This window comes from Diabrotica undecimpunctata, chromosome 7 (genome assembly GCF_040954645.1).
Source record: "Diabrotica undecimpunctata isolate CICGRU chromosome 7, icDiaUnde3, whole genome shotgun sequence".
NCBI lineage: Eukaryota > Metazoa > Arthropoda > Insecta > Coleoptera > Chrysomelidae > Diabrotica > Diabrotica undecimpunctata.
Genome location: NC_092809.1, coordinates 72,905,299 through 72,930,050, shown reverse-complemented (window position 1 = coordinate 72,930,050; position 24,752 = coordinate 72,905,299). Strand labels below are relative to the sequence as shown.

General features: G+C 32.3%; 2 protein-coding genes across 5 annotated transcripts in view; one reads left to right on the top strand and one right to left on the bottom strand.

The window, feature by feature from the left end:
* The window catches only part of LOC140445484 (octopamine receptor beta-2R-like), an 853,944-nt gene that overhangs the window by 116,351 nt on the left and 712,841 nt on the right, over positions 1–24,752 (top strand). The window lies entirely within an intron of this gene.
* The window catches only part of LOC140445483 (inter-alpha-trypsin inhibitor heavy chain H4-like), a 67,939-nt gene that overhangs the window by 2,701 nt on the left and 40,486 nt on the right, over positions 1–24,752 (bottom strand). The window contains exons 8-14 of one of the 4 annotated variants that reach the window (XM_072537526.1): positions 22,631–22,925; positions 19,175–19,465; positions 15,113–15,166; positions 11,008–11,064; positions 3,625–3,666; positions 3,507–3,530; positions 1,244–1,321 (exon numbers count right to left, since the gene is read on the bottom strand). In XM_072537526.1, the coding sequence (XP_072393627.1) occupies positions 1,244–1,321; positions 3,507–3,530; positions 3,625–3,666; positions 11,008–11,064; positions 15,113–15,166; positions 19,175–19,465; positions 22,631–22,925 (841 nt within the window). The remainder of the gene's footprint in view (positions 1–1,243; positions 1,322–3,506; positions 3,531–3,624; positions 3,667–11,007; positions 11,065–15,112; positions 15,167–19,174; positions 19,466–22,630; positions 22,926–24,752) is intronic. The other 3 variants (XM_072537527.1, XM_072537528.1, XM_072537529.1) reach the window with 3 other exon arrangements.

Below are 24,752 nucleotides of genomic sequence, written 5' to 3'. Positions count from 1 at the left end.
CTGTATTTCTCAACTGCTGAATATGCGTGCCCCGTTTGGGGCAGATTTGCCCACAACAAACCAGTTAATACTACGCTAAATGAGACATGCAGGGTAGGTAGTAACGGAGTGCATGAAACCAACGCCACTCTCAAAAATTTATAAAGCAGCGGGTTTTGCAGAACACATAACACGCAGGGGCGTTGCAGAGCATATGGAGAAAACTAAACAGATCGCGGACGAGCAGCATGCCCTATACAAAGCTCGAACACCACGAAAGCGAGTAAGTTCCAGGATAAGCTTCCTTAGGACAGTGTAGGATAAACAATCTGAGTATTTTCCTCTCCCTCGGGTTCAATGAACCGGCCAGTCTCTAGAATTTAAAACTTGGAAAACTATGAATAGGATAAGAACGGAGGTCGCTCCAGTAAAATCAAACATGGGAAATTAGCGAAAAATAGACAAGATTATGTGAACTGTGACTGTGGAGAAATAAAGAATATCGAACATATTCGTACATGCAGAAACTGTCCTCATCGATATACCCTTAAAGATTTGTGGCTCGCCAACAAAGATGGAACCGACGTAGCCCGATACTGGGCCGAAATTTTATGAATGACATATCCGGACACGATAAAGTAAGTACTATGTACCTGCAATGAAGTTCATAATATGAAAAATCTACTGAAGAAGATACATTCCCCTGGTAGATACACCCTCGAAGAATTGTGGCATGCTAGCAACAATGGTATTTTCGTTGACCTTTACTGGGCGAGGTTTTGGATCAGAACACAAAAACGTAAAGTAGGTAAACATATCACACGGTACTCGCTAGAAGTATTAAGTCATTCCGATATAATAAAGACTTTTTGTAAAGATAATGTAGCTCTCAATAAAGGAATTATCAATTAATACATGATAGTTAAATAGTTGACTATAGAAACATAATTATTTCAAGATCTTGAGATGGAAGTACGAAGTCAAATAATAAGCGAGAACAAAACACACAAACAAGTCAAAGGTACCAATAACTGGGTATTAACAAAAGTCTAACCTAAGTGAGTGTGGTGGGAAGCAGAAAAAAATATGGGCTGGCTTGGAATTATGAAAACGACAAATAATATTTACTTTAAGATTACACTAAAACATTGCATGTCAATAACAAAACTAGATGTAACGCTATTTTAAATATAGATTTTAACAAAAATATAGAAATATTTATTGATGTTTTATTATTTGTATAAGTAAATAATGCAAAACTTACCATCTGGTAAAGTAATCGTCCTATTGGAATTCATAGCTGTTGCTAGCCAAGGTAATTTATCCTCAATTTTAGGTTTTACTGTAAAAAAAATATACAATATACTACAAGATAAATCTATACTTCAGATAAAAGAATTTACTATATAAGATATAGTATGATTATATTATTTAACCCTCTATTAGTAAATTATATTAAATTACTTTAGAAGATGTATGTAGAATTCACCATTTTAATTTTTTTAAACTGGTTCGGTTGTAGAAAAAAAATGTGCACTCATTTGGGAACATTATGTATAAAAACTAGTATTAGAACCAATTGACATACACATTAGATCGATGTATTGTCAGTAATAAACTATTCCAAAATGTGAAACTTCTTAAAACAGTTACTACGTTTAGAATGAAAGCATAAATGCACCTTACATTTTTCACACTAGACCCTTGATTTTCCTTTCCAATTTATCATCTTACATCTTTTACTGTACATCTATATTGGATCTACGTCCAATGTATCTTCTTTTGAATAGTTGTTTGGGTGTGGAAGTTCTACCTAGGCCATCCTACTTTTTTTTGTAAAACACCACTGTTAGTTAGTTTTTCAGCTAGAATTTTTTTAAAATTCAGCAGTGGTATAATCTTTTTAGTTTTTATAATTTGTTTTTTTATTTGCCTATCTAAAAGTCAATCATTAATTTAGCCACATTCAGCAAATGATAGAAAATAAGGTGGTACCATTTGTTTTCTTTTGAATTTGTTTCTCTTGATTATGTTCTCCTGCTTTTTTTATTTTACAGCTCCATACACTTAATTATATTCGGCAGATCAATTTAAAAAAAATTAAACGATCTATTGGAAGTCTAAGGATCTTAAGGATCTAAATGGAGCAGTCCATTTTTAATGAAGTTTTTAAAATTATAAAAGACATTAATATTTTCAGGTATTTTATTTGTTGTTACTTGTGTCTTCTCTACCATAAGTTAAACAGCAATAATGCAAAGATTTTGAATTTTTTTAAATAGTCACAAATATTGTATTGACCTAAATTTTATCTTTATATGAGATTGAGCCACAATTGACTGTAGTCAAAGTTTTGATTTCCACTCTGTGAATCGTTTTACAAAAATTATTTTAAAAAATTTTTCAAAAATGTAAAACTAACAAGTTTTAATAGATTTTAGAAGAAAATTTAAAGTTGACTAACTTGGCTTTAATTTCTTAGGCAATAGCCTGTTTTTTGTTAAACAAATCCGAGGATGGTATTTTTACCTTCGGAATATCACACTCAAACTGTTCTATGTGTTTTTTCTGTATTAGTCGTCTATCTAATGTTTGTTTATGTAAATTATATGTTTGTGTATTGTGTGTTGGATATTATTATTATTATGTATAATTGTCTGGGACTTCCTTTAATCCCCCAGTGTTTTTAGGTTCTTATTGTTAATTTCTTTTTTTTAGTATTGGCAACCAAAGCCTGTCACATTCCGCTAATGAATATTCACACATTTTTTTTATACTAAGTGTGATGAAAGCTGCTTCTTTGAAATTTGTTTTTTCAGATCTGTTTCTTTCATGATTACTGATGCATCTTTTCGTTGTACTCTGTGCTCGTTCTTGATGTATGTTTCGTGCTCATTTATCCTGACACTTATTGGTCTTGCGGTTTCTCTCCCATATCAATTGTTGCACTTACAGGGTACTTTATAGATGCAGTTCTTTGATCTTTCTTCTGTGTTGTTAGTTTTGGTTTTGAAAAAGAAAGAGCTCAGTGTGTTGACTGTTTTAAATGTTGTGACGTGTTGATTTCCTATCCTTTTTATTTTTTCTGATAAGCTCTTTACATACGGTCATCTTTAAATCCCTTTTTGTGACTGTTTCTGGGTTGCTTGTGGTGATTTGTTGTTTCCGTTTTTCAATCTTGTAAAATTGCTTGTTTATAAATAATCGGTAGTAATTTTTGGTTAAAACCTTTGTTAGCAGATTTTTTATTCCTGAAATGCATTGTCATTGGAGCAGGTGTTTTATTTATCATGATTTTATTATTCCTTTTTTGATATTTACGTTGACGTTTGAGTGTTAATTTAAATATCTGTTGGTGTGGGTTGGTTTTCTGTAAATTTTGGTTGCATATCCCGTGTTCCCTTTGGTGATTAACATATTCAGAAAGCTTAATTCCATATAATTAATATTTAACATATAATGCAAAAAAACAGTTTTGGAACCTTTATATTTGATATACATATATGATTTAATAATCATTTCTTTACCATAAGGAATAGTTGACGTTGGAGCTGGAAACAGCTTTAGAAAAAGCAAACAAAAACTTAACTTTTATTTAAGATATAGAAAAATTAAAAAAAAAATAATTTTGAATTAATTGCTTACCACGGCTATGGTCAGAAACATACCAATGTGAAGGTCGTGTAGCTAAAACAAAAGAAATACATATTTTATTTATTTGAAGGATATATAGGACCTAGTAATGGTACTAAAATAATTTAACTGAAATTAGTTCTTACAATGTTGGAAACATAAGACTAATATGCTGGTTTATTGGTTGGACTTTGACAAAGTAAATTTTAGTGTCCTTTTAAAAAACAGGTCTACTAGATCAAAAGTAAAATATAATTATGACATTTCTTTGATTTTTTTCTGACCAGAAACGAAAAAACCATAATATTGGAAAATATGTTATTTTTAATGATCAATTTTAAGCAGTTTTTTTAACTAGCATTTACCCCAAATCCAAATAAGTTTACAGTAACAAATGAACTAACTTTTATTTGTATCAACTCAATTAATTGCATTTGACTTATGAACCTTTATCTTCAATAATTTAATTTTAGATTATTTAGTGCATTCTATAATCTAGATTATCGTAGACGCAAACTAAGCTTTGCGTCTTGAAGGCAATAAACGAGATAGCTAAAAGGCTAATTTTATTGTATTTTCATTTAATTTTGTCGGAATTTAAAAATAGTGAGTGGCCGAAAAAAAATTCGATGTTTCTGCAAATTTAGGGTTTCAAAAACAAAGTGTTTAATTAAATTTTTACACGTAATAGCTGCAAAAAATACTGCCCTCCTAAGCAAAAAGGGCGTATCTCAATTTTTTTTGAAAATGAGATTTTGGTGGCAATGTAATTTTTAAACAACTTCCTCATCTACATATCAAGCAAAAAAGCCATATCTCAAGTCAAAGTACTTCAAAATCACTTATTAAAAAAGACGTATCTAAAAAAAGTTATAAAATTCTAAGCAAATTTACCATATCTCATTTTACTTAGCATAAAGATCGTAACTCTGAGATGCGGCTATTTCGCTACCTGATGCACAAACTGAATGGTCAGCTGTGAGAAGGAAAATAGACATATCTAAACATATTTATGCGTCCAAACTGCTAAGTAAATCAGTTGAAAAGTGTATACTTACGGAGTGAATGAATGTGCACGTGTTTAATAGCTGATTTAAAATTTGTTTATAAACCTATAATAATTAAGTGTGTAGTTGAGAATCAGTTCCTTGGCTTCTGATTTGTTTTTACTACTCTCTTATAGACACTCTAATATACAGTCTTCAGGTAAACATTATTCACTTATTAAATAAGTTATTTGATGCTTAAGCCCAAAAAACATGGTGTTAAAGTTGGTTGTGGAGAATTCACAAATTTGACAAATCTGAGAGACAATCTTTTATACTCCATAACCTTTCTGAGATACCCATTAAACAAAGAACTGTACAAAATAATAATGGCTTTAAACGAAAGCACTCATTTAAGTACTCACTAAAAGAAAATGACGGTACAGCCCAAACGGTTTGAAAGTTATTCTTTTTAACCATTCTTGAGTATAAAAAGAATAATGACAAGGTTTGAAGAAATGTTCTAAAAAAGCTAAGAACTCAGTGGTCCCAGCTAAGAACAAAAGGTGTCTGAAGAAACCTAGAAATAAAATAGATGATGAACGTATTAAAACTCATATTAACTCTTTCAAACCTACCATTTCACATTATATAAGAGAACATGCCCCTAATAGGTTGTATCTAGCAAGTGATTTATCATTTGTTTCCATATATAATGATTTTATACTTAATTATGATGATATAACGAAAAGTATCGAGTCATTGCAAAGAGAATGGATGTTTCTATAGTTAAGTTGGGACATGAAGAGTGCGAGTTGTGTAAAGAATTTTAATTCAGTAACAGCTTACTCACAAAAGAAAATATAGATGAATCGTGTTAAATGTGTAAAAAGTGGAAAAAAACATAAAGACAGAGCTGACAAATCCCGTTTACAGTATGTCAATGACAAAAATTAAGACGTACACTTAGATTATATAGTATGTTGCGCGGATATGGAAAAAGTTATAACGTTGCCACGTTTGGACATGTTTAAAGCTGCAGCATTTATGCATTTACATAGAATTGTTGTGTACAATGATAGTTTTGTTCCAATTGGCAAAAAACAAAAGCAGTGTAAATCCTTTGCTGCCTTGTGGTATGAGGGCATGTTTGGAAAAAGCAAGGATGAGCTCATCAGCACTTTTAATTAATTTTTCTGTCAAAAAGAGATACTAAACGTGTTACTATCTAGCTTGATAACTGCACTGCGAAGAATAAAAATTGGTCTTTGTTTTCCTTTTTTTTGCACATACTTAACTCAGAAGAAATTGTTACTTCTGAAATTGTTCTTATGTATTTTGAACCAGGACATACATTCACGATAGCAGATTCTTTTCATCATAGAGTAGAACAATCAACGCAAAAAATGGGAAACAAACTCTACGATTTCCAAGATTTTATTTGTGTTGTGAAAAGGGTGTCATCAAAACCTGAAGCACATCAAATGGAGATGAGGAACTTTTATCAGTGGCAAGATTATTACTCAAAAGATAAGTTAAGTAACACAATGCCTAGACCATATCTACACGATATGTTAGAAGTGATATTTACAAGAGATCATAAGACAAGGAAATTCAAAAATGATTTTGGTGACCAGGAATTTATTGAACTCGATTTTTTAAGTGCAGAAATAAAAAAACTAACAATTTACCAAGACCAAAAATGCAAACAAAATTTTGTGGAATTTCTACGGAAAAAATAAGAATATTATTAAAATCTAGGGTTAATGGAAAAGAATAGGGGTAAGTTTTGGGAAAACATTGCAGAGAATTGAAATCAAATAATAATTGATTATAGGTATGTATAGTTTAAGTTTTTTGTTGAAATAAAAGTTTAACAGTTGTGTTGCGTTTGATAAATATTTCATATTACTTATTATTACTTACTTAGTTATGTTTATATAAAAAGGTATAGTTTGAGTTATATTTCAATAAAAAGAGGAATAAATTCATTATTTCATCATACATCTAAATAAATGTGTTTGATGTATTTTAAACCTTGAGAATTGCTATACCTTGTTGTTTTAGTCAATGAAAAGGTAAGAAACAATATTTTTAATAAATTAGAAGCAATATTTTATAAAACTACAATAATAAAAAGTTTTAGATTAATTTCTAATTAGTAGATGTATTTTTTAAGAAAACATCTAATAAAGATAGTCTTACATTTTTTAGATAAGTCTTTTTAGGTAAAAATTATAATGATGACTGTCTTAGTCCTTTTGTGTCTGGCTGTATGATGATAAGTCTAAGCCAAAAAAAAAAAAAAAATTGATAAGTCTTTTACTTTTAAGGCTGATCCTTAGCCAAATAGAGGTATCTCATAAAAATAAATAACCACAAATCATTTTCAAACGATGACAATATAATTATAAAATATACACATGAACTTGTTTATAACCACTTTTAAAAATGTAAATGAAAGGGGGGAAGTGAGTGAGGTTAGTGGATTTACTAAAATGCTGGTTCCCTATAGTTGTCTTTCCTTGAGATACGCCCTTTTAGGTTAGGAGGGCAGAATAATAAGTCGTAAATTAAAACCACATACATAATGGCTGTCAATTTAGAGGCCCAAAAACTATGACTGCTAAATTAAATCCGTGTGTTACACTCTGAAATTCACAGCTATTGGGTATACCGTATTCTATATTCTATTGTTATTTAGTAGTTGGCCCTTAATATTTTACCCCAAAGCCCAAAGTATACTACCGCTGTTTGTTTTATCTACTGGCTTCATAATGAAGGATTCTGGGACGCAAAAGTCCGCACCCACTTCTAGTATAATGAAGTTGGCGAGCTCAGTAAACTGCACCTGTATATTTTAGGCTAATTGTGCGATAAAATATTCTTAAATATAACATAATCAGCGGATACTGATAGTAACGGCGCCCTAATCGTAAAAATTGTTTTCAAGGCTGCGGTAAGACGCAACTCGCAACTAACCTTAACCCATTCGATGCCGCCGGCCACTTAACTGGCCGCTCGGCTATGTTCGCCTGTGCAACCGACCACGCCACGACGGGGCCGCTTTGTACTTGCCGCATAAATCAGTTAGTTGATTGCTGGCATTAACAGTAGAAATGTGCTTTTCATTTTGACGTGACAAAGAAGTGTTTTAGAAGAATTTTATATTTTTTTGGAAGGGCAGTTAAAATTTTAGATATAGTACAGTATAGTTTTTGTTGGTTATCGGCTGTTTTAGTATAGAACTTTTTTATTTCATAATTGGAACCAGTCTTATAGTGCAACAATGAGTTCAGAAAATAAATCTGGGCCTTCACAACCCAAAAAGCCAAGCAACAAAATCGGACACTGACGATTGATGAACTGGAAGATCTAGTCAATCGTTCGCCAAGTGAAGATGAACCTTTTTTGTCTAGTGGGTCAGAATATGAATTATCTGGTTATGACTCGAGTTCTGAAGAAGAGGAAGAGGTACAACAGTCGGATAATGGTGATTTAGTGAGGCAGGTGAACTTTCGAGTACAAAAGCCATCCACTCGCACGGCGGAACCGAATTGGACAGAAAATTCACAAGCTCCAAATGACTTGAAAATATTGAATTTCACAAGAAAACAAAAGTTGTTAGTTCCTCATCCAGATAATAGTCCAATGGATTTTTCCTTATTATTTGACCTTGAGTTTTTAAATTATGTAGTTGAAGAGACAATAAAAATGTTGTGCTGTTTTATCCAAGAGTAATGGAGACAAGTCGCGTATTGCTTCTTGGAGAAAGAATTAACAATTAATGAATTTAGAGTTTTTCTTGGTCTTCTGTTCCACATGAAATATTTCAGTTATTTAGAATACAAGACTATTGGAAAACAGATAGACTATTTAATTTACCGATTTTTTGTGAACACATGAGTAGAAATAGGTTTTTATTAATTTTGAGATGTCTTCAGTTTTACTCCGAAGATGATGAGGCTAGTGAATGCAATAAAGATGTTCTAAGAAAAATTAGACGTGTACTAGAGTACTTTAATGGTAAAATGGAAACCATATATTATACGGGAAGAGAACTTTCTTTAGATGAGAGCATGATGCTGTGACGAAGTCGATTGGATTTTCGACAATATATTAAAAACAAACGACACAATTACGGAATAAAACTGTATATGTTTTCAAAGTCAAACGGAACGGTGCTCAGATTTCGCGTTTATATAGGGGCAAATGATGCAGAGGTAAGCGGTACGGGACACGCTTCAAAAGTCGTCATGAATTTAATGGAAGGCTTATTAGATAATGGCCATGCCCTGTATATGGACAATTACTACAACAGCTGTGGGCTTTCTGCTATTCTTCTCAATAGAAAAACTTATAGCACTGGGACGTTAATGGACAACTTAAAAGAGAATCCTTAAAAAGTTTCGAAGAAGTTATAAAAAGGAGAAAATATGTCTTTCTTTAAAGATGGCATACATGTGGGTAAATTGAAGGACAAGCGCGAGGTAATGTATATAACTTCGCATTATAAAGAACAATTTCGAGTATTAACAACAAAAGAGGGCAAGAAGTTCGAAAACCTATGGCTATTATGGAATATAACAAGTATATATCCGGAATTGATCACCAAGATCAACTGTTATCGTACTACACTTGCGAAAGGAAAACCAACAGATGGTACAAGAAACTCTTTATTCATACAGTCCAAATTCTTATGTTGAGTGCTTCAAAACTATCTACTGCATACTTTGACGAGAAAAAATGCTTTTGTACGATTTTAGGCTATGTATAATAAATGGTCTGTTACCAATAAAACCACCACTTGAAATTGCTCATAAACGTACACAACCAAGCCACACTCTTAGTAAAATAACTGAAACATTAAGATAAAAACAATTACAATAGAATAAAGCAAAAAAGGTGTCGCCAATGCATCAAAGACAGAAAAGGACGAAAACGCACAATGTTCCAGTGCAACGAATGCGATGAAAAACAAGGGCTGTGTCCAGAATGTGTCGACAAATATCATAGTTTGTAATGTATGTCTTCTGGTTATGAAATTAAACAGTTATTGAACTAACATGATTTTTTGGACTAAATGTATGTGCCATTTTGAAAAAAAAAAAAATTTTATTTTTTTATATTTTTTTTTTAACTTAAGCTATTTTTGATACTACGCTCCTATTTTGTGTTCTTATTTTTATACTTTCCTAATAAATTTTTTTTATTTGTATAAATATTGACAATAATATTTTTATAAAATTTGTGGTCAGTGCCGCCGGCCACTTAAGTGGTCGATTTTTTTTCCTCCTGTGAAGCCTATTATTTCCACAAATGATAAGCTTACCATACAAAGTTTTGTTTGTATGTGATATGCCCCTAAAATAAAGTAAAAATAAAAATAACATAAAGTATAAAAAAGTATACTGGCCCCTAAAATAAAGTATACCTACTTTTTTCGCGGCAGCGAACGGGTTAAAATAAAACTCTGAGTACCATTTTCGAGCTATTATTATTTGATATTTGATACGAATTGTAATTTGCAAAAACCGCATACTCAGTTGGTCTTTGCACCAATAAGTCAATCAAATTTCGAAATCTGCAGCAATTTTTTAGGGGAACGGTAGCAGCATCTTCTTTGGGTAAAGGTTTAAAAAATGTTTCAGCGTAAACTTTTTTTATGGATAGATGGTAACAAAGGCGCACTAGGGTAGTAGTCACCAACGATCCAAGGTATGTGAAGCTGTCAACACGTTTAATGATATGACTTTCACAAACTGCATCCCGTTTCTAATTTGGTATAGGATCCTTAGTAACCAACATCTACTTAGTTTTGTCCTCGATGACGACTATAAAAAACTGTTTCGCCGCCGTTTCCAATGCTAGAAAATATCTCTAATTCGTGACTCTCGGACTATATTTTTCAGACAATATTAAATAGGGAGGCAAGCCAGGGCATCACCTTGTCTTGAGTCTCTCCTTAATCTCAAAGGATCGAGAATTCTCTTCCTGTATCTTAACATTTGCTTTTAAGTTAAACATTGTCATTCTCGTTAATCGCATAAGCTTTTCTGGTATACCAAACATACACATTGATTATTATAGTGCTCTTCTTTAAACACTATCATATGCGGCATTGAAGTCAACAAATAGGTTAAGGGTTTTAATGTTAAATTCTAATGTTTATTAAGGATCTGTCCTATTGAATGAATCTGGTTAACCAATTATACCCACTGTGTAAACTTGCATATGTAGCATTTTATCGAAAATATTTGCTAATATTTTGTTAAAAAGTGAAACAACTTCAAACACTGCAACATGATTTTTTTGATTTTTTTATTCCAAAAGATTTATTTTAGAATTTCGTCTATTCTCGAAAAGACTCCTACTGAAACAAAAAGTAAAATAAAATAAATGTACTTACCATACTTAACTGAGGTCCTATGGCTCAAGGGTGCAAACGACGCAGACGCTAATTTATCTGAAAAGAATTTATTGTATCATCATCATCATAAGTGGCTCGACAATCCGTTGTGGATCTTGGCCTGCTCACAAAGAAGTCGCCACTCCTGTCGATTCCTGGCAACTTCCCTCCATCTTCTAACCCCTAGAATCTGTGGGTCTTCTTCCACATCATCAATCCATCTCATTCGTGGTCGTCCTCTGCTTCTTGTGCCCTCTGGTTGTGAAAATGTTAATCTCTTCGTGTATTCGTGATCTGACATCCTAGCAATGTGTCCAGCCCACCTAAGTCTCTGCACTTTAACAAACTTCACAATATCTGGATCGGTGTATAACTGATACAGTTCAAAGTTGTATCTTCGACGCCATAGCCCATTTTCATTTACGGCCCCAAAAATCTTTCTAAGAATTTTTTTCTCAAAAATACCAAGAAGTCTTTTATCATTTTGAGATAAGATCCACGTTTCAGCCCCATATATCAAAACTGGTCTTATTAAGGTCCTGTATATATTAAGCTTTAGTGCACGTTTTATATTTTTATTTTTTAAATGTCTCCGGAGGCCGTGAACAGTTCTGTTTGCTATTGCTATGCGTCTTTTTATTTCGTCGCTTGTCGTGTTTGTTGCGTTTACTAGCGATCCAAGATATGTAAATTCTTTGAATTGCTCAAAGGTATGGTTGTTAATTTGAATTATTTCTTGGATATTTCGAGGGTTTTTAGAAACCATCATATATTTGGTTTTTTCCTCGTTTACCACAAGTCCTAATTCACTTGCTGCGTCCGCAAGCCTTGTAAAACACTGCACCATGTCTCTCATACTTCTGCCCACTATAACTATATCGTCAGCGAATGCAAGAATTTGCGTCGATCTATTAAAAATAGTTCCATTCATTCTAATATTTAATTGTCTGATTGCCTTTTCCAAGGCAATATTAAAGAGCAGACACGCCAACGCGTCCCCCTGTCTTAGACCATTATTAATGTCAAAGAACGTAGAGTTTTCTCCTTCAATTCTAACGCATGAGCTTACGTTTTGCATTGTTAGGTGGGTCAACTTAACTAACTTAGGTGGGATCCCAAAGTCTATCATTGCATTATATAATGCAGTTCTTTTCACACTGTCATAGGCTGCTTTGAAGTCAACTGAATCTGCCTATGTGCTTGAATTTGATGTGTAGTTGACTTTCCAGCAGTAAATCCGCATTGATATTGACCAACAATATCCTTTGTAAAATGTTTAAGTCTTTCAGATAATACATTGCCGAAGATCTTATACGCAGATGCCAACAGAGTAATGCCTCTATAGTTCTTACACTCCAGTTGATCCCCCTTTTTATGCAATGGACATATTATTCCCTTCAGCGACTCTTCTGGTACCCGTTCATTCTGCCATATAAGTACTATTAGTTTATGGATTGCTGCAAAAAGTTGATCACCACCTTTTTTATACATTTCCGAACAGATGTCATCGATTCCTGGGGCTTTATTGTCTTTGAGTTTTAGGATCGCATCTGACACTTCTCTTCTTGTTGGGTCTTCACTGTGTAGTTGACGTTGTATATTTTGTTCATTTTCTATATTGTACTCTCCTTAATTTATTGTATACTTTCATTAACTTTAAACGTACTGTTTTTCTTGCAGTACTATTATTGCTAGGTATTGAGTTGATAGGCAACTGGGATCCAATTTTAAAGCTTTTTAATACATTTTTAAATTATGGACTGACATGGTCACCTTCGTTTTGACTATGTTACAACATTTATGGGTAATACTTTTTATTAAAAAACTCCATCAAAAACTGGCTACAACAAATTTATTTTTGCCTTGTCCTCCATATTTATCTGAGAGGAAAATTACTTCCAAGTTTTCAGACTTGAGGTAAGTAACTATTTCATCATAATTAGATATTTTAATAAAAAAAATAGGAAAAGAATATGTATACACCATCATCAATGGTGATTGATCGTCGAATGTAAGCCTCCCTCAGGTGTGTCCATTCATTTGTGTTAGTTGTTTTTTACTTCCATTCGTGACCAACCATTTGCTTGATCTCATCAGTCCTTCTGTTTGAGAGTTGCCTGTACTTCTTTTGTGTGCTCTTGGTCTCCATTCAATAATTTGCTTCGTCCAATGGTTGTCTTCCATTTTTTCTATGTTTACTGCAGAGTTCCATTTTAGGATTACATCTGTAACTTTTGTTCGTCTTCTTACTGGATTTGCGATCGCTGAGCTTAATATTGAGCATTCTCCGTTTCATAAGTCTCTAAGTCACTTGGTATTTGTGGAATATGTTGTTGTGAAAATCCCATGTTTCAGTTCCATATGTCAGTACCGGCAACAGTACTGATCGAAAGTATTTGGTAAGTTTGATTTAAATACTGTTTGTAATCTGCCGAATGCTGCCGATGCTAAGGAAAATCTTCTGTTTAGTTTAGCTCTTTAAGTTGAACTTTGATTTTTTGTCCCAAGTACATAATGACTTAACTTGTATATTATTGTTTTCCAGAGTTATGTCCCCAGTTATATCTAGAGATTCGTTTGTTAGATATTTAGTTTTTGCTAGTATTATTTTAGTCCTATTTCTTTTAATTTTTTATATGTATATAGACTATACATCGGAAAATGATAACTCATGATGTTGTCAAAGGTAACTTTTAGACATAGTTCCGAACACTAGAAAGTATCAAATCACCTAAAAATCACAACACAACAAATAATAATTCAACAGCTAGCGATAAATGAGACCTACGTAGAAGAACAAGCAAGGAAGCGGCAAATGTTGTCCTAGGAACAGAAGGACCCACTACATGCAATGGTTTGTTTGATAAAAAAACACATAACACATAAGAAGAACATAACATAAGAAGCAAACGTACAAAGAACTCAGAAAGAAGGAATACCGCGTGCATCGAAGAAAAAAGCGGAACTTGGAAAACCAGAATATGCAAGAGCTAGCAGCAATTTAAAAGAGATATAATAAAAAGCTAAAGTCTTCTTCTCTGCTTAAGATTCTTTCTTGAAATATGATATTCGTAAGCATTTTTTGGGATAATTTTACTATCCAGGTAAGAATTCTCATAACTTGTATTTGTAAGGCAACTTCTTTTTAATGTATGAAATGAAATATAAAATTTATAACTCAGAAGATTACATTATACATACACAACTTTCCATGATCCTTTTCACTATAATTACAGATCATTTACTACAGATTAATTAGTGTCTTGCCTCCATCAATTTACTTTTTCTGAGTATTTTCTCTTATGTAACGATATCCATCTGAAGGTATTGACAACAAGTATTGTTTTTTTTTATTACTTTAAGTATCTTATTTTTACCTGCTTTACCTCTCTTCTGACTCTTCAAAAATCCATCTTACTATTTTGAAAACTGTCGTTTTAATGAATCTTTCACTGATCCTTAATTTTAAGATAACATATTTTTGACAAAGTTGATGAGTTTCGTTTTGTTTCGTAAAGCACTAAGCTCGCGACCCCGTGTTACTTCCACTTGTTAATCAAACTACCTTGTTACGACAAGGGTTGTAAACTTCATCAGAGTTTTAAAATCTGAAGCAATTTCGTACGAAGGAAGATATCTCCTATAAAGAGAAGTTAGGTTTATTTGGGTGTCTTACGAATTTACTTTCTCATCTGGAATTTGACGCAAAAGGCGTCAACAATGCAGCTAGGGACATCAGGCATCTGAAGAGTACAGTTAGAAGATTTGATCTGTTTTTAGGACGCTCACAAACCTTATGTAAGTTTTGGCAGTCATGTTTGCAATACTTAAGGACAGATGGGATAGGTTTGGAATTGAGGAGTAGTTTCTCAGTCAACTTGTAATTATATAATATATAGATGCTTTGGTCGTATATTTTAAGTTCTTAGTGGTTAAGAGCTTAATAATTACAGCAAGTGTGTTATTTTTTGTACTAATCTTTAGTGCAAATATAAAAAATTTCTGTGGTTGACTATATAAAAACAGTCTGATCAATGTGTATTGCAAAAAAATCTAAAGCAACTTAGTTTAAATTTAGTCATATTAAATTTATATTTATACTTACATGAATGACCAATGGCAGGTCTTCTAGCCAGTTTGTTATAAGCTATTACTGAACCTAAAAATTTCATTAGGAATATTAAATGTGTTTCTATTAGGCAAATTGGTAAATAGTTAGCTATATTAAATAATATACAAAATTTATCACTATATGGATAATATATTTTTTTATTGCATTATAGCATCATGAATGGAAAGCATTTTAAAAATTCATAAAATATGCAAAAATTTGCGATGCCTTAATTTTTTTTAATTGTAAAAGCAGATGCGTTCCGTATCAATTACTAACATCAGATTTTATACTGTTTTAATTTACCATATTGGCACCAGTTATTCTACAGGCACAAACACTTGGATATAAATTTATAAGCGGCGAAGACTTTAACGCCAAGAATACAAGCAAAAAAACTGATGCTCACGATCACTAGAATAATAACAGTCTAAACTGGTTTTGATAGCAGCTTGTGAACTTACATACTAGCCTTCAGATCCTAAAAATATTTCAGATGTTATTGACTACTTCATCAGAAAGGGTATTAATAGCAGATATCTAAAAATTGAATCCAGCTTTGATCTTTTATCCGATTATTATTTAATTCAGCTAACTTCGCAGAGATAGTGCAAAAATGTATGTAATAGATGTGCTAGTTTGCAACTTAATCTATGAATATCAATGCAGATAAGGATGAAACTCCAATTGTAGATAAAGAAAAAATCGCATAAAAAAGGAGACGCAAAAAATAGTAAAACCTCAATCAATAACAGAAACTATAATAAAGCCATATCAGAACTAAAAACACTGTTACATACGATTAAAAGCCAAACTATAAAAACATTTCTGGAAAGTCGAACCCCTACAAAAACAACACAAAAAATATCCACGCATTTGTAACAAATATCCCTCGATAGCAGACAACTTAGGAGATAATAGGTATAAGGCAAGTGTATCTAAGGAATATTAAAAAAAATCTTTTTAAGTCCTTCGACTACGTTTAAGCAGAGGAACATAACGAAATACGAAGATTCCCCTAAACACCTCAGTAGACGGATTTGCCGATTCGCAAATTTATTTGTAAAGTAATCTCTTATTAACAAAATCAATTACAGAAAGGTCCCTGAATATGAGTTAATAAATAGGAAACTATTTAATATAATTCTAAGCCACAATCATTTCCAGAACCAATGGAAATTTTTGTAAATTCTCAGAATATTCAAACGTGGAAAATTTTCCAATGAGTTGGCATCCTACAGGTCTACAACTCTATTACCAGTGATCTCTAAAGTACTTAAAAACCTTCTCATAAAACGATTAGAGCCGATCTTTATAGAGCAAAACTGAATCCCACATCAATTTCATTTCCTTGGCAGACATGGAACCATGGAACATGATTATCGATTGCTAGAATGGATTAATATTAATCTGAAGAACAAGAGATACTATAGTTTAGCCTTTTTAGACATCAGTAAATTTTTCGACTAAGTGTAGCATACCACACTTCTATATAAACTTAGGAAAAATCTTTCCAACCATCCCACCATTATTATCAAATCTTGAAATCGTACATATTCCACCGTTATTCTGTAGGTAAACAGCACGAAGTCCGATTCAAGCTATTCGAAAGTTAAGTCTAGTATGTCCTAAGATAGCGTTTTTGACCCTATTTTATATTTGTTATTTACTGTTAAAAAATAAAAAAAAAACGAAAGCTGTTAGACAAAACGCTCGAAAATACAACCAAGAACATATCGAACATACCATTGAGAATAATAGAAGTAAGAAATTATTGAGAAGAAGACTGAGAAAGGGGACAGGGCATGTAATAAAAATTAAAGATAGAAATGGTAATCTTACAACCAACATAGGAGAAATCCTTAAAATAGTTGAAGACTTCTACAAATTGCTGTACACAAGCCAACACAAAGCAAATAACAGAGAAGATCAAGTACCAAAAATATTAACAAGGAAAAAGGGCATTCTCTACCAAAGATCTGCACTACTTTCGGAAATCACAATAGAGGCGATAAAACTAGCCCTAAGAAAAGCTAAGAATAACAAATCTCCAGGCGAAGATTGTGTAGTTACTGATGCAATCAAAATCGGAGACACGTGTCTACATAAGAAAATAAAAAACCTTTTTAACGCGTGCCTTTTGGACAGTAATATACCCGACAAATGACACAATGCTGAGGTAATTCTATTATACAAAAAATGAGATCGCCATGAATTAAAAAACTACAGACCTCTACGTCTTCTTAGTCACCTATAAAACCTCCTTGCAAGAATAGTAGCGAATCGTCTTAAGAAAAAATTTGATTTCTACCAGCCAATAGAGCAAGCGGGATTAATTGGAAAGAGAATGACCTAAACATTGACGGTAGAAGAATAACAAATTTTAAAATCGCAGAAGACATCGATGTGTTCTCGGACAACCTCAAAGAGGTATGAATAATGCTACATCAATTTCAGTTAGTGAATTTCTTTTGCGTGTTGGTCTTAAAATGAACATCTCCAAAACAAAATTCATGACAAACCTAGTACCTAGCAGAAATATTAATATTAGAGACAACGAACTAGAGCTGATGGAAAATACATATACCGTGGACACGAAATAAACATCAAAAGAGACAACCAAACATGCGAACTACTAAGAAGAATAAACCTAGCATGGGCAGCCTATGGAAAACTCAAAGACATCTTTAAAAGCGATAGATATACCAATATCTTTAAAACGTAAAATATTTGATCAATGTGTGTTGCCTGTGATGACCTATGTTACCGAAACTTTGACATTGACATCTACAACTTCTGAGTTGAGTTGATGAGATGAGTATATCAATTTGTGATCGAGTTAGAAATGAAAACTTAAGATAAAAAACAGTAGTTACCGATGTAATTTCTTTAAATTGCCATACTGAAATGGAACTGGGCCCGACACGTCACCCCAATCAATGATGACAGGTACACAAAAAGATTGCTTGAGTGTAGGCCGAGGTTAGACAAAAAAAGTAGAGGAAGACCCCCTACTCGTTGGATAGACGATCTCAAAAAAATGTCAAAAAATTGGATAAAAAGTACTCAAGATAGAGCACAATGGACAAAAATAAGGAAGGTCTATGTCCAGCAGTGGATACAAAAGGCTGGATGATGATGCTAATCATGTTGATGATTTACTGTTAACTTACCAGTTACCAGAGTAACCACAGCCACCACATATGCAGATAGCACGGTTATTCTTACACAGAACTTTCAAATTAATTTGAAGAAAATTCAAAAATGGCTTTAAACATGGATATTCAAAGCAAACGAAACAAAATCGTGCCATTTGACGTTCTCACTCACAATGTGACATAAAACTTGCCCTCAAGTATATTTAAATAATAGACAGCTAATAAAAGCAGACATCACAAAATATCTAGGTATACATGTGGATAGGGACTGACTTGGCGGAAGCATATCTATACTAAAGTAAAACAAATTGTACTTACTCATCCTTTATAGACTCTACTAGACGATAATCTGAATATTGCAACTAACAACAAAAACAAAATACTTATCTACAATTCTATATTAAAACCCATGAGGACTTATCAGGATACAATTATGGGGTACACCCAGTAATTATAACTTAAAAATTCTTTAAAGATTTTCAAATAAAGTTCTACGAATGGTGTAAATGATTCCTGGTACGTGCCTAATGAGGTGATAGGAAGAGATCTAAAAGTTCCTACTATCAAGAAAGAAGTCTCCAACTTCAGCAGAAAATACAAAGAGGGACTAAGTGTGCATCGCAAAGTGCTCGCGAGTAAGCTAATCGATGTTAGTGGTGGAATGCATAGACTAAAGTAATATAAACAAACATTAATTGAATTTATGTTCTGACATTATTGAATGTTTAGTAAAAGGAAATTTTATAGATACATACATAGTTGACTTATTTTTCGAATTAAAAAAAAACAGATTGTAAAAAAAATAAACATATAAGAAGTTTAAAAATATAGCTATAAAATATTAACCAATTTTTGCTTGTTTACTTCTGCTAATTTAAATCCTTTTAATCTAATTTACCTCCTCTATTTGATTGAGATGCTTCTTCAGTATTAACAGCATTAGTTGCGTTGGGTTTCACAACAACTAGTGAAGTAACCTCAGTCACAAAAGAATACTTAAGAGCTAATTCAAGGGCCTTTTTGGTCAACTCATCCTTATTTTCAGCTACTTCCCTTTTTTCAAGAGTTTGTTTAATGGTCAGATAAGCCCACAATCTCTCCAAAGATGTAACGGGTTCCTCGATTTTTGGTAATAACCTAATAGGTCCTCTTCTGCCTAAAGCGTTTACTTCAGCGGTTAGTTTGTTACCTAAAATAAATATCGGTATAAATTAAATATAACTAATATAAGTTCTAAACAAATGTAATAACCTTAAGGCTCGTACTTCGCTGGTACGATGTGTACAAAAAAATTTAAAAATGAGTCCAAGATTTTAATATTATCTAAATTCAAATTCATTTAAATTATTGTAAAAAACAAAATGCATTGGACGTAAAACAATCTAGCATTACCGCGACCGAAAATTGTGAGAGTCCTCACTAAACAATTCACTTAAGGTTGATCTGCACCCTCAATTAGTTTGTTTCTGATTCTAGAGATGGCTCTACTACGGCATGCTGCTATGGTTTTTAACTTAATTATAGATTTCTACATGATGACTCTGTAATATTTACAAGCCATAACATAAATTACAATTTTCTATCGTTACATCCATTGGCTGAGTCCCCAAATTGTGTAGACAGTAATTTTCAAATAAATAAATAATCAAAGTTATGCCCTTGCGAAAACATATTGTTTTTAAAAAAATAAGGTGCCATCCACACATATCATTAAAAAATTATTCATGTTGTCTAAACACTGTTGTCGACAAAGAAATATGTAGATACTGCGACGGCGATATCTGTGAAAATCGTATAACCATTAAATTTTTTATACTTGTCAGCATATATTACATTTTTGTTAATAATTAACGTCGCCAGAAGATTCACATAGTATTTATCCCTGTTGGTTTAAATTTATTTTTTCAATCCACATGCAGCACACTTTAAAATGAATTGAAAATTTAACCCAAGGCGACTTCGTTCTCAAATGACAAGTATCCAGTTTTTTGACATGGCATTCATGACTCTCTAAGGATTTCACTTTGGCTATAAAGTGTCTGATATCGACTATTCTTCTTTCAGAAAGATGATTTAGTTTATTATCGTACGCACGGTACTTGCACTACTTCAATTTCCAAATCCTCTTTATTGGATTATAATGTTGGAGTTGTCTGACCACTGGATGATTCAACGGATTCTCTGAAAAATGTATAGAATAGGAAACTAAACCAATCTAAAGAAAGCTTGCATACCACAGCCACAATGTTAAATTATCGTAACATATTAAAAAATCCAGCATCGAGTTATATACGTCAATGGATTTTAAATAACACAAAGGATACATTACTTAAGAAACATCAGCATAAAAGTGGACCTAATTTATTTACATAATAATTTTCTGAAATCTACTTTTTGGGTTTTTTGAATATTTTTAAACAAAAAATTAGACACCCATAGATATAGGTTTTTTTATAGATATATTACTTCTAGATTGTACATTTTATGACATCATACTTTCAAAACAAAACTTACAGTTTCTACTATTCTGTAAGTTTCAGCATGGCTAGTTCAAAATTCAAACCGATATCATTCTTATTAAATTTTGTTCTAATCTGTCAAAATGTTGTACAAAGTTTGAAGCGTTTCGAAGTAGAAAGTAATGCTATCTATCCAAGATAAACATTACCGATGTTTCAGATAGAGCCACCTCTTTACAACACAATTTGATGGCGGCAATTCAAGATATAATTCTTTTTTACTGGTAGAATTAAACGGACATTTGTTCAACAAATTAGGATAGCGATATTGCTACCATTTACATTTACCACTGGTCCACGACACACTACACACAAGCACTGATACAGATTAAATATTACTACTAACTATCACTTCAACTAAGGACGTTTTCTTATGTATAAATAAACTTGATAACTAATGAGCGTTCAGCTCTTAACTCTAAGCTATGTAACGATAACTACAATGCGCGAGATAAAACTCTAAAAACAAGAAGCGACCAGCTTAGCTGGGATACAATTTGATATTGATTGCGCGATAGTCTACAAACTCTTAAACCAAAAATGCGTCGAATTATATCGAATTCGAAACTAAAAACTAACTAATATGCGAGCGACCATCTAAGCTGGGGTACAATATTATACTGACTTAAAATTTGGATTTTCAATACCTGTCTATTGCGGATTTTCGAGCGGCGGGGGACAACTTCGATATTTCTATACAGAGGTAGGTAAAAACCGACCTTTTGAATTCTTGTCTACCAGAGAAATTTTTGGAATTGGTCGGAGAAAGTTTATCTACGGGTAAACATATCTTTTAAATACATTTTCGACTTTCATGAGAATTTACCTAGGTAGAAGTTAAGAATTGTAAGTCAATTGCTACCAGTGGCGTAGCAACACTTGGATACATTTCTTACAGAAATTTATCCATTTACCGAGATTTTTCGTAATTTTAGGATAAAATATTTAACGTTTTATTGCAAGCATTTTCCACAACAGTTTTATATATGTTGTTATTAAAATTTCGTTCGGTTTCTTACCAGTAGCTTTATTATAAGCCGAAACATATTATTTTTTCCTATTGTGGCAAAAATGTGTTTGCCCGGTTTTTTGGAGATCATGTTTAACTAATCATCCAGGGAAAGATTTAAGGCAAGAGAGGAGTAAGTCGCAAACAAATGTCGTGGCTACGAAACATAAAGAACTGGATAGGCATAAATAACACTGGCGATCTTTTGCATGTCGCAAAAGACAGACGTCTGGCCTTAAAATAATTCGCCAACGCACTATAGGTGCACGGCACTATAAGAAGAAGAAAAAAAAATGTACATTTAAAAATGCTGTTAAAGAAACTTACCAAAATTTTATGTTTGGTTTTCCCGCTTTATACTTGGAAAAAAGTAGTTTTCTTGAGGCTTTTCGTAAACGAAAAGTTTACTACAAATTAATTCTAGTGATCACAATATACCTTTTTAAGTTTTTTCAAATTTTTTAAATTTGTAGGTTTGTCTTTGGGGGGGGGGGGGTGTGAAGATCAACCTTAACTTCCACATTTAAAACTTTCACTTTCATTACTCAATTTAACAAAAAATACATAGATGCTTAAACCGCATTAGATATTAGGAACTAATTTTAATTTTTCTAGAATCAAAACGCAATTCTGTAAACATGTTTCAAGCCAATATTAGAATAATTTAGTACACATATTTAAACATATCAACCTTCACATTTTCTCGAGTCGAATGCAAAATGTTTCCCATCGATTCATATTGCTTTGCTATTGTCAAAATACAGTGAGGATTATACTATATTTTATTAAAAATATTTGTGTAAAACAAAAGTCTCTATAAGCTTACCTGTATACTTTCCAGCAATAGCAATTTCGTTTCCTCTAAAGTAGATAGGATAGTGTATTTTAGTCAGTTCCTTGGCTTCTGTGTCATATTTAAAGTTGATGTTGGTCATTAGAGGTGATGATATTATTTTATAAAAGTCGTGCAACTGTAGAGCAGCATCGCTTGCATCATAAATGTGTCTGGAAAATCCAGAATTTTCGAGTGAAAGCTTCCTTAAAAAGGCTTTGTCTGCTCCTTGTCCAAACGACAGCGAGAAAATGGGGACATTAATACCGTCAGAGTTTAAATGTGTTACCTAAAAGGGATATTTTTTACCAATGTGTTACAGAGATTTGTGTTTTAAAGAAAACAAATCAATGTCAAATAAATTGATGAGATGTTAAGTTACAAGGTATATCACTTATATTATTTTATCGTAGATAAACATATTATATATATGCATGGTTTTCCATTTTTATTTTTCTTTATGTTGCAATATCACTAGCATGTTGGTTTTAAATCATACTTCATATCTTCATCTCGTGTTACCTTAAGATATTGTTCGGAAGCTAGTTTCTTGTGGCATTTTAAATTAATTACTATTTAAATGGGAATAAGTCACAATTAAAGGTTAAAATACGTTTATTGACGTTTCAATTTCCACTTCGGAAATCGTTCTCAAAATACCGATATTTTGAGAACGATTTCCGAAGTGGAAATTGAAACGTCAATAAACGTATTTAAACTTTAATTGTGGCTTATTCCCATTTAAATAGTAATTTACCTTAAGATGTCTAGATTTATAAGAAAGTCTATTATCTGTGTAAAAGCTACCTCTGTCACGAGATTAGTTTCTAAGAAGACCTGGTCTAGGTAATTATGGCGTTGAGGGACAATAACCTTGAAGCTGCAGACATGTTTGCCCATTACACTACGTTTGACAAAATCAGGTTTACTTTGTCTACATTTGCCATTTTACAGAGATTTTGTCGAAGTAATTACCCACTAAAAAAAACCTTAGTCTCCAAATTTTGAGCTTAGTCTCCTGAAGTTGTAAGTTATTTTTTGAGTCGCAAGCAGAAGGTAATAATCACCTTTTCGTTTGCTTTAGGTGGAACATTTTTGTAATATCTTTTACTGAGTGTATTTTTAGCGAAGGTGCATTTTGTCATACCATAAATTGGTCTGATCCCAAAAAGAAGTACTAGTTTCTTCTTTAGCAAGGCTATCAGTAACATCGTTACTAAAAATTCCTTAATGTCGTGGAACTTATTAAAAAGTTACTTTGTTTTATTTGGTCAGTTTCTAAAGTTACTTCTACAGTTCCAAGTTGTTGTTTCTACACACAATGTAGAATTTAGAGGCTTTTAGAGATTTAAACTCTTGTATTTTTACTTGTGTTTTAGAATAATGCAATATTGATGTATAAAGCTATAGATGTATTAATTTCTGTTAGAAAATCCTTGCTAAACTGACAAAATGAATTGAAGTTTTAACTCGCAGTTTTAGTTTTAACATGCATCTCTGGTATTTAATTTAATTTTTACATTTGAATAATTATACAGTGCTAATTGAAATGTTTTATAACTAATAGTTTTAAGCTGCTCGTGAAATAATTTTGCCATTAATTAAATTATTTCAAAATGTTTTGTTGTTTGTGTTTAACAAAAAAACCAATTTGGCCCCCTTTGGATTACATATATCGAGAGGAATCAGATCCCAATTCATACGCAAAAAAGGAAGGTAAAGAATAAATGTGTAATAAGTGCTTGACATCTTATAGTCAAGGAGAGCATGTTGCTTCATACACAAAAATGCACCATTAAGAGCGTAGGCGCAAAATTTCGCGTTTTAAATCCGTTCATTTTTTTCGAATCCTGAGAAAACTAACAAATATTTTTGAAAAATTTAAACGCAGAATGAAAGATTACATTATTACCGACGGCATGCAGTCCCTTAGAATAAACAAAAAGTTTTTTGAATGAGATATTTAAAATTAAAAACCACACTAAATTTTTTCTTCTTTCTCACCCCTGTAACTTATTAAAATAAACATTATAGAAGTTTTCAGGGACTTTCGGCCGTCAGTAATAATTTATTATTTCATTATGCGTTTAAATTTTATCAAAAATACTTATTAGCT